This window comes from Mirounga angustirostris, unplaced genomic scaffold (genome assembly GCF_029215605.1).
Source record: "Mirounga angustirostris isolate CCGP_5_RB_7025 unplaced genomic scaffold, mMirAng1.0.hap1 SCAF_11, whole genome shotgun sequence".
NCBI classification, from domain to species: Eukaryota; Metazoa; Chordata; class Mammalia; order Carnivora; family Phocidae; genus Mirounga; species Mirounga angustirostris.
The window spans coordinates 49232413-49243396 of record NW_026991719.1 but is presented as its reverse complement, the minus strand read 5'-3'; the positions used below and the strand labels follow the sequence as shown (position 1 = coordinate 49243396).

Here is a 10984-nt window from a genome sequence, read left to right as displayed (position 1 = left end):
TTGGATTGTATCTGATTTCTTTTTTTGGTGACTTTGAGATATAATTCATAAAAATACAATTCACCTATTTAAGGTATATAATCCATTATTTATAGTATATTCATAGAGTTGTACAATTTTCACCACAATCAATTTTAGAACATTTTAATCAACCTCTAGATAAACCTCCTACAATTCAGCTATCCACCCCAGCCCTGAGCAACCACTAATCCACTCTCTGTCTCTATATATTTACCAATTCTAGACACTTCATATAAATGGAATCATATAATTATGTAGTCTTTTGTGACTGGATTCTTTCATTTAGCATGCTTTCAGGGTTCTTCCATGTTTGTAACATGTATTAGAAGTGTCCCTTCTTCTACTTTTTGGAAGAGTATGTAAAGAATTTGTATTAATTCTTCTTTAGTGTTTTCTAGAATTTATCTGAGAAGCCACTTGAGCCTAGGCCTTTTCCTGTGGGTATTTTTGAAGTTATTAATTAACCTTTTTACTTGTTATAGACCTTTTCAGATTTTGTTTTCCATTGGTTCCAGTAGTTGGTGAGTTCCTAGGAATTTTTCCATTTCATTTAAGTTATCTAATTTATTGGTATATAACTGCTCATAGGGTTCCTTCATAATACTTTTTATTTCTAGAAGATTGGTAGTAATGTTCCCTCCTTCATTTCTGATTCTAGTAATTTGAGTTTTCTTTTCCCACAGGTCAATCTAGGAACAGGTTCGTCACTTTTGTTGATCTTTTTTATATAACCAACTATTAGTTTCATTGACACCTCTACTGTTTTTTTTTTATTCTCTGCCATTTATTTATCTAATCTTTTTTTAAATTTCCTATCATGCAATCAACATCAGGAGATTCGAGAAGGCATATTCAGTCCAACTCAGTGAATCTCATTGGCATATTCGTGCATGGTGCTGTGCTAGCGACTGTAAGAAATCCACAGATGTAGCCACTTTGAGGGGGGTGGGGGAAGGCATATATTTAATCCACAAGTACACATCTGTGGTGGCCCTTTATACAGTCAGCACTGTTCCAGGCACCATGGTACTCAGAGAGGAAACCGAGAGACGAAACTTAATGTGTTCACTTTCTTTTTTTTTTTTTTAAGATTTATTTATTTATTTGAGAGAGAGAGAGAGCAGGGGGAAGGGAAGAGGGAAAGGGAGAGAGAGAATCCCAAGCAGACTCCCCGCTGAGCACAGAGCCTGACGTGGAGCTCGATCTCAGGACCCCGAGATCATGACGTGAGCCAAAATCACGTGCCGGACTCTCAACCAACTGAGCCACCTAAAGCTGCCCCTAAAGTGTTCACTCTTTAGTGAGCTTCAGTGAGCTTAGAATCTAGTGCGGATCATAGTGAGACAGAAAGCCTTACACATTAGGGAAGAAGTAGAGTAGCCATTAACCTTTAGGCTGTAAGTGCAACCAGATTTCCAAGAAGAAAGAGATTGGGGTCCACTGGTGCATTTGGAAAGGGAGTGGGAGGGGATTGCAAAACTGAGATTCAGAGGGAAGATAGGATTTGTACAGACAGAGGAGAGGAGAGAAAGTATATTTCTAGGAGAATGAGGACAAAAGTGAACACGGGCACAGAGATGGGAATGACCATGGCAAATATGGGAAGCATCAAGAAGAGCTCTCAGGACATGAAAGAAAGAACTGTTGACAATATCATAGAACTGGCCTGGTGGGACAGTGGAGCATACAGTGGACTAAGAACCAGAGGGCCTGAATTCCCAAAGGTATTATCCTGGTTCTGCACTTACTACATGGGTGTCCTTGGTTAGGTCAGTTAGATGCTTTGTGCCCTGGTGCCCTGACTTACTCACAGTCATGTGAGGATACAGACAGGAGCCTGCTTCTCTCTCAGGCTTGTTGTAAAAACCACAAGAGCTGATACCTGAAGACGTGTTTTATTTTTTTAATTTAATTTATTTTTATTTTATTATTTATTATCTTTTATTCATTTATTTCCGGGCGAGAGAGAGAGCAAGCGCACAAGCAGGGGGAGCGGCAGGCAGAGAGAGAGGGAGAAGCAGACTCCCCGCTGAGCAAGGAGCCTGAGGCTGGGCTCAACCCCAGGACCCTGGGATCATGACCTGAGCCGAGGGCAGATGCTTAACCGAATGAGCCACCCAGGGGGCCCCAAGAAGTGTTTTTTAAATAGTAAAATAAAAATGAGCATCCCTTCTTCCATTTGGTATTACACCGGCATGTGGAAGAAATGGCTCCTGAGTCTACAATAGGGTTTGTTTTCTAGTTGGTTGCAGGCAGAAGGTTACTGCATGTGGGAACAGGGGCTGCTGATTACTTGATATGAAGGCAATTTTTGCCCCTGAAGAGGGGCAGGCCTGGCAGCCTGAACACAGGGGAGACAGATCATCCAAGCAAGAGGGGTTTCTTGGGTTCTCTGCTGGGTTGTATGACCTCTCTGAAAGAGGTCCCTGTTCTCTGACATCACATGAAACAAGTGACAAAACTGTACACGAAGGCTGGTGAGGTGTGGTGGAAAGAGACCTGGACGTGGAATGAAATCTATCTGAAATCAGATGTTAGATCTTGTTATCTCTGGGCCCCAGTTCCCCCCACCTGTCAAACTGAAGTAAAAACAACACCTGCCCCACTTCCTTATAGAGTGGGTTGTTGCCAGGCTCAAATGCACAACATGTGAGAGGTTTCTGTAAACTCTAAAGTGGTAGGCCAACTTGGCTTATTTTCATTGCTCTTATTAATAAAGCAAAACTGAGTTTTCTGACCAGTTGCCATCTACTATTTTAGCGTGCTCGATCATCATTTCTGAAAGCTTATATTTCAGTAGAGCTAGCTGTCCCTTACCACAGTATTAACACTGTAGTTAGGCTGAATTCTTAGGGTTTCTATACAATTAAATCAGAACCGCAATTTAGGATGAAGATCACAGAGTTATAAACCATTCGCGGGGGGGGGGGGGGGGGGGGGCGGAGTCTGGATCTGCAGTTAAAACACAAGGCAAATTGGCTCAGTTCTATTTTACGCCACCTGATCATTTATTCGCTTTATGTGGGCAAGAACACAGAGCTCAACGAGGTCTTCAGGATGTCCCAGTTAACAAAAGTGTTCCCACTCAGCGTCACTAGTCTACAACCCTAACACTAGCCTGGATAAACCTGCACTAGTTTAGTGTCCTCGCAGTACTAGCATTCTAGCCCTGGCAGGCTTCCCCAGTCCCTCTGCGGGAAAACCAAACAAAAAAACAACCCACAGTGGGCTTCTTTGATTGGGTCTTAATTTCATGTGGTTGTCATTTTGTCTCAAGTTACACAACATGCCTCACCCACATACAGAGCTCACAAGGACTTGGAAGAGGAACAGGGTTTTGTGAGAGTATTTAGAGAGTGCCCTTAGAAGGCTGGGAATATCTCCAACCAAGGGAGAGAGATGGAAATTGGGTCCTCTCTTCCCACCCACTCAAACAAGCAAGAGAGTCTTCAAGAAGACCACTTCCTAGAGCTTCAAGTGCACCCCTCTCCATGAGGGACCAAGAGGTGCTGTGACGTGGCACCTGGAGCTCCAGGCAGAGTGCATCTGCCCCACCCCCCAGCTCAGGCAGCCTCTAGGACCCCACTGAGACGTCACCGCGGCAACCACTGTTTGGTCCGCGTCCTGTTGCCCCAGGAGACGCCACAGGCCTTTCCAAGAGTCTCAGAGTGAAGCCAAAGAGTCCTGGGCCCGACCCAAGACCCTTCCTTCCAGAGCGAGGCTCCTGCCTCCAGACCGAGGCCCTTCCCCCTCCCCCTCCCCCTCCCCCCATCACCGAGGACCAAATTTCCCTCAGGTTCTCCGACAAAGGAGAGCAAGGACAGCCTCATGAGTGAGGTGGGAGAGGTCACCGTCACGGAGGTGACCGCCTCAGTCTCGCCTCAAGCCACGCAGAAACTCCTGGTTTCCTTGGGAGGCGGAGATCCTCCCCGGGCACCAGTCGCAGGCAACCTCAGCGGAGATGCGATCCCCAAGACCACCGCGGCAGCAGGCGCCAAGGGAAAGGTGCCCGAAAAGGTCATCGCCAAGAGGGTGCGAGGCTCCGTCAAGTGGTTTAACGTGAAGAACGGGTACGGTTTCATCAGCAGGCATGATACCCAGGAAGATGTGTTCGTTCACCAGACGGCCATCACCCGAAACAACCCTCACAAATACCAGCGCAGCGTGGGCGACGGCGAGACAGTCGAGTTCGACGTGGTGCAGGGTGAGCGGGGCACCGAGGCCGCTAACGTGACCGGGCCAGCAGGTGCCCCGGTGCAGGGCAGCCGCTACGCTGCCAACTGCCCCCGCTTCTGCACGGGCTTCTACCTTCGCCGCCGCGCACCGCCCCCGCGAGGTCCCAGGGGCGCTGGGGAGGACGTCGACGAAGGTGAAGCCAGTGGCGAAGGCTTCACCGAGGCCCAGGGCCAGAGGCGCCGCCTGCCCGGCGGACCCGAAGACCAAAGGCTGCGGCGCTTCCCGCCGAACCGCAGGGCCTCCGCCGTGTCCCGCCGCCCGTCGATCCTCGCTCCCACCAGCGGCCCGAGGCCCACCCACCTGCCCGGGTCCGCCCCAGCCTCAAGGCCCGAGGGCGCCCCGCGGCGAGGGCCAGGCCCCAGCTACCGGCTGAGTCGCCCTAGGGGCCGAGGCACCACCACTCCTGGTCCAAGACCCTCAGCGGGCATCTCTGAGGAGCTGGACGCGGAAGACAAGGAAAGCGGACGTGAGGCCAGCGGCCCGCAGCAGAAGCCCCCGCCACGCTACGGATCCTGCCGCCCCAACAACCCACGCCGCCGCCCACAGCAGGCGCCTGGTGCCCAGGGCCAGGACACCGTGGGAGGAGAAGGCAAGGTCGAGAAGAGCCGTGCTGAAACACCCGCTTTGGTTGCTTTGGCCAAGAAGAGCAGCGCCGCTGAGGAGGAGGACGCCTTGGTCGCCGAGGTCCCCTCTGCCACCCAGGCCAAGTAACAACAGCCTGGCTCCCTCCCAGGGACTCCCAGGCCTGGGCTACAGGGGATGTCCCCTTGAGGAGATGATGCCCTTTAATGCAATGCAGTCCAAACATCCACCTTGACTGTTAGATTTGTGCCCTGAGAAAAAAATACATGCCCCTTCCCCAACGTTTCAGGAAAAACTACAAGACCTATATATTTCTAAATTCCCTCTTACCATCTGTATTGGTAATTTCTGTACACACACACCCACGCACACACCTATTCTTTTAAAAGATCTGACCAGGACCACAGCTATTATTCTGTGTCACCAGGGGAATTAGTTGAAGTACTTATAAAAATTCTTTTTAATTTTAATAACAAAAACAAAGACGATCTGATATTGAAGATTACCTTACATTGCTGTGTGATATTACTCACCTGAGTGGTCATTATCTCAATAAATCATTTCATGTTGCTTTTATCTGTTATTGTGTGATTTTTTAAAAAATCTTGTCAGCACATAAGTGTATGGAGGCAGTCCTTTCGGTTTGTTTCAGAACCAGCTTTAGCAAACATCATACCTATTGTTCTGTGTACAAGACATGAGTGTAAGGCTAATTGTGGACTTACGGGGGGGGGGCGGTGAACTTCTCAAGGGTGTTCTAAAGGATTAGAACATTAGGGAGGGTATGTGCTATGGTGAGCGCTGTGAATTGTGTAAGACTGATGAATCACAGACCTGTACCCCTGAAACAAATAATATATTATATGTTAATAATAATAAAAAAAAGAACACATTCTGGGGCACACTGACTTGGGCTGGAGTTTCCATGCCACCCTTTAGGTGCCGTGAGACCTTGGGCAAATCATTTTACCTCTCTAAGCCTTCGTTACCTTGCCTGAGAAATGGGGAAATGACCTACCGCCCACGGTCTTTATGAGGTCTTTATGAGGCTTAATTGAGGTGAAGCACATATATATGTATTATGTATTATAGATCATATTACGTATTTATATATAAAATCTCATTAACTCTCATAATAACCCATACATAAATGGTAAATACTGATGCATAGCAATGCTTTAATAAATTAACACAGTGCCCCCCCAAAACAAGAATACACAGAGAGGGAAGAAGTGTCCCCATCACATCCCCTTCCCCTACTATTTGAGCAATAAATCCGGAGGGTGGGTCCAACTACCCACACTTACTACTTAGATAGTCTTTGAGACAAAACTCAAAAAGCTGGACAAAACACCATGACAGGTGAAAAAAAAAAAAAAAGGGAGGGGGCTCGCTGGAGGCAGAATTTGCCTTTATTTTGTAATGGATTTGATCTCAGTATTTAAAAGAACATGGGCACGAGGGGCTGGGGGGTTTGGGAGAAATGGAAACATGTTGGTCAAAGGGTAAAATCTTCCAGTTACAAGATGAATAAGTTCTGGGGGCCTAATGTATGGCATGATGACTATAGTTACCATACTGTGTTGTATACTTGAAAGTTGCTATGAGAGTGGAGCTTTAATGTTCCCACCATGACAATAACGAAACGTTAATTAAGTGAAGTGAAGGATGTGTTAGCCTGATTCAGGTAAACATGTCTCAAAATATGCGTGTATCATATTATTCCACTGTGCATCTTAGACTTACACAATATCATATGTCAACTACATCGCAATAAAGCTAGGAAAAAAAAAAAAACTGAAGAAAACTTAAAAAGAAAGCGGGCATGAAACAGGCATAATTTTTGTCGTGCATACCTCTGGAGCTGAAGAAACATCTAGTCCAGATTTTCCATGTGTGCTTCCTGATTGGGTCCACCCAGGGAGGCTGTGCAGGATTCCTGGAAGGCTAAATGGGTGAGTTTCAGCCCACCTCAGCCCCTTTCCCATCAGATAGAGAAGCTCCGACTGGGAATGCCATCCCTGTCCTGGTTTTCCTTTGAATATATTGGGATTGGTGGGAGGGTCAGAGGCAGGGTTGGGAGGGGGCGAGTGGCCAATGAATACATTTGAAACTAACAGGGGGCTTTAGAACTTCATTTTATAGATTGGGGAAATTAGATTATCAATAGCAAAATAAAAATACTTTTCTGGTTTAAATGTTGAGCCTTTCATACCACATTATAGCGCAGCGTAAGGGATTCAGAGAGTGAGTACTCAGGCATTCAATATGGCTAGATATCCTCACTCAATTCGAGTAGAAACAGTAGAGATTACTCATTCAGGAAATATTTGAGTGTGCGCTTGTGCCAGAAACTCTGCCAGGCACTAGGGGTTACATCATGGTGAAGAAGATGGCCCCTTCTCTCAAGGAGCCCACAGTCTAGTGAAGAGGGAGACAAAACTGGCAAGGACCGCACAATGGAGTGAGTAGTCTGGTGGAATTAGCCCAGGATGTCAGAGGAAACACAGGTGACTTAGGTGCTGGAGGGGTTGGTTCCAGGCTAAAGGCACCACTACTTCAATACCTGAATTTAAAATTATATCTAGCATGTGGCACCTGGCGGGCTTAGTTCGTTAAGCCTCTGCCTTTGGCTCAGGTCATGATCCTGAGATCCTGGGCTCTAGCCCCTCAGGTCAGGTCAGGCTCCCTGCTCCACAGGGAGTCTTTTTCGCCCTCTCCCTCTGCCCCTCCCTACCCCCCACCCCTCCACCCTAACACTCCCAGCCCCCCACCTCCCAACCCCACCCCAGCCCTGCTCCTGAGCACTCTCTCTCTCTCTCAAATAAATAAAGTCTTTTAAAAAACTGTATCTAGCAATCACCACAAACAGAACTCAGATTTGATCAATTTATGTCAACATACAGCTAGAAGTTGTTACTCCAGACTCCCAGCCCAGTGCACTCTTCCCACTACACCAGCTGACTTCTTTGGAGGTTAGCAGAGTGTACCACAAATCACTAAGCCTAAGAACCTGTACTGACACACAACACCAAGACAGAATGGGGCGGGGCGGGGGGAGGAGAGACTTGAAGTGAGACTAAACCTGCTATGATTGGGAGATAGCTCAGATCCCTCCTAGATGCCTTGTCATGTCAACCAACAGGCATAGATATGTCAAGGGGAAATGTTTTCTGTATATACATGTTGGGTTCACAGGCTGCTCCCCACTGTGAGGAGTTGACCTGGCTGATGGAGAGGTGAGTGGGTTGAAGGGTACTGCCTTGCAGTCTGAGAATTGTGAAGAGTGTGGTTGAGCAAAGCAGTATTCACATAAGTCCTCCTCTTAAAGGACCCTGTCAGGAACATATGTGAGCAGGGAAAATTCCAGATTCCTTATGCTGGTGTTTTATGACCTCTGTTTCCCCAAAGAGAAAATAAAGTTCCAATTGAGAAATGCGCTGTCTCCTGATACTTTGACCTCGCACAATAATATAGAAGTGATTCAGTATTTTAATTTTTAAAATATTTTCATTTTTTCACTATAAATTGTAGCAATAACTTTTCTACCAACTTTATTAACCACTTTCTCAATGCTGTGCAACTACCTCCTCTATCTAGTTCTAAAAGGTTCTCATCCCTCTGAGAGAGAAAAAAAAAAAAACAAAAAAAACCCCCCCAAAAACGAAACCTCTCCATTCAGGCTCCAATCAGTCTTCATTCTCACTCACCCCCTCCACCTGGAAAAAAAAAAAATTGTTTTCTGTCCTGATAGATTCACCTGTTTCAGATATTCCCTCTAATGGGATCATACAATATGGGGATTTTCGTATCTCACTTCCCTCAACTAGCAAAATGTTTTTGGCATTTATCCATGTTGTTGCAAGTATCAGTATTACAATAAATGTTTTTGGCTGAATAACATTCCACTGAATGTGTATACCATGTGGATAACCATTTTGGTTATCCATTCATCCATTGATGAACTTTCAGGTTATTTCTACCATTTAGCTATTATGAATCGTGCTACTCTGAGAAGTGATGTATTAGTATTAGTTTGAATAACACTTCTTGATTATTGTATGTATAAACCTAGGCGTGGAATTGCTGGGTCATACGGTAATTTTGATTTAACTTTTTCAGAAACCGCCAAACTGTTTTCTACAGCATCTGCAGCACCATTTTACATTTCCACTAGCGAAGTACAAGGGTTCCAACAGCTCCATATTCTTGCCAACACCTGTTGGTTTCTTTCTCTCTGATTATAGGAGTCTTTGCGTGTATGAAATGATAACTCATCGTGATTTCGACAGGAGGAAATGTTCAATAAATAGGTGTCGTCTTGGTGTGTCCTTGGAGGTCTATCTTGGTCCCTCCTCAGCCATTATTTCTTTAAATAAGCTGTCTGTAGTGAAATATGTCAAGCAGAGAAAGTCAATTATCATACGGTTTCACTTATTTGTGGAACATAAGGGATAGCATTGAGGACATTAGGAGAAGGAAGGGAAAAATGAAGGGGGGAAATCAGAGGGAGAGATGAACCATGAGAGACTATAGACTCTGAGAAGCAGACTGAGGGTTTTAGAGGGGAGGGGCGTAGGGGGATGGGTTAGCCCAGTGATGCGTATTAAGGAGGGCACGTACTGCATGGATCACTGGGTGTTATACGAAAACAATGGATCGTGGATCACCACATCAAAAACTAATAATGTATTGTACGGTGACTAAGATAACATAAAAAAAAAAAAAAAGCTGTCTGTCCCCCCCTCCTTTTCCCTCTTTTCTCCTTCTGGGAATACAGTAATGTGTAAATTGCTTCTATTAATAGCATCAAATAATTAACTTGGGCTTCCTTCACTCTTTTTTTTTTTTTTCTTTTTGCTCCTCCAGATGGATAAATTAAAATAACCTGTCTTTGAGTTCACTGATTGTTTCTTTTGCTTGGTCAAGTCTGTTATTGAAGTTCTCTATTGAATTCTTCAGTTCTGTGATTGTACTCTTTAACTGTTGGACTTATGTCAGATTTTTTTTTTTTAATGGTTTCTCTTTGTTGAAATTTTCACTTTGTTCTCGTGTTGTTTACCTACTTTCAATTAGTTGTCTATCTGTGTTTTCTTTTAGTTAACTGATTTTCTTTAAGAGGATTATTCTGACTACTGCGTCAGCCAAGTCATAGATCTCCATTTCTTCAAGGTCAGTTATTGGAGATTTATTAGTTTCCTTGGTGGTGTCATGTTTCCTCGATTATTCACCATCCTTGTTTGCCTTGTGTTGGTGTGTGCCAATTTGGAGAAGTTGTCACCTCTCTCAGTCTTTACACACTGGGTTTGGCAGAGAAAGCCCTTCCCCAGCTACCCTGTCCAGAGAGTCTGGGTGACTGTCTGGTGGTTTCTTCAGGCAGTCTTGCTGCTGGTGTCTGGTGCCTGGGTCAGCAGATGGGTAGGCCTGGCAGTTGGGTCCACAGGGCCTGGACTGTTGCCTGGATCCACAGGGGCTGGCATGGTACCTGTGTCTGTGGGGGATAGCCTGGAGCCTAGGTCTGCATGGCAGGTTTGCTGCCAGAGCCAAGGGAGGTGGACCTGGCACCTGGATGCATGTAGATGGGCCTGGATCCTGAATCTGTGGGAGCCAACCAGGCACTGGCTGCTACTGGGGTAGGCTTGGCCACTGGATCTACAGTGACTGGCCTGGTGCTGTTGTGAACTGGGAGATTGGGTCTACAGGTACCAGCCTAGTGCCTGGGGCCTTTGGTGATTGCCTGATGCTGAGGCAGGCTGGGGGCTGGGATCTGTGGAGGTGGCCTGGAGCTGGGGCAATCCTGTACTCTGGCTGTGGGGGCTGATGAGATTCCAGGGACCACTGGGATGGGCCTGGAAACTGGGTCCCCAAGGACTGGCCTGGCTCTGCAGCAGACTGGGGGCCTTGGGCCACAAGACCCTGCCTGGAGCTTAGGTCCAAGGGGAACCGGGCTAGCGCTGAGGCATGCATGTAGGCTGGGTTGTAGGAGTTGGCCCAGAGTCTGAGGCCACAGGGGCTGACCTACTGCTTGTGTGGGTCTTGTGTTGGGGTTCACAGTGAAGTTGGGTGCTCACTTCACTCTCCTTGCCCCACAGGGAGAGTGTCTCTCTCCACACTGACCTGCCAGGCTTGGGGGAGGGGTGATGGA

At 46.5% G+C, this 10984-nt stretch overlaps 1 protein-coding gene across 1 annotated transcript; it reads left to right on the top strand.

Moving 5' to 3' along the window:
* The first annotated feature begins 3849 nt into the window (after positions 1-3849).
* LOC135361862 (Y-box-binding protein 3-like) lies at positions 3850-4968 on the top strand. Its single transcript, XM_064573585.1, has one exon. The coding sequence runs from the start codon at positions 3850-3852 to the stop codon at positions 4966-4968; it is 1119 nt and encodes a 372-aa protein (XP_064429655.1).
* The last annotated feature ends 6016 nt before the right edge of the window (positions 4969-10984 follow it).

Excerpts from the sequence above, each read along its gene's own strand:
- LOC135361862 (XM_064573585.1), top strand. The coding sequence starts at position 3,850 with ATGAGTGAGGTGGGAGAGGTCACCGTCACGGAGGTGACCGCCTCAGTC.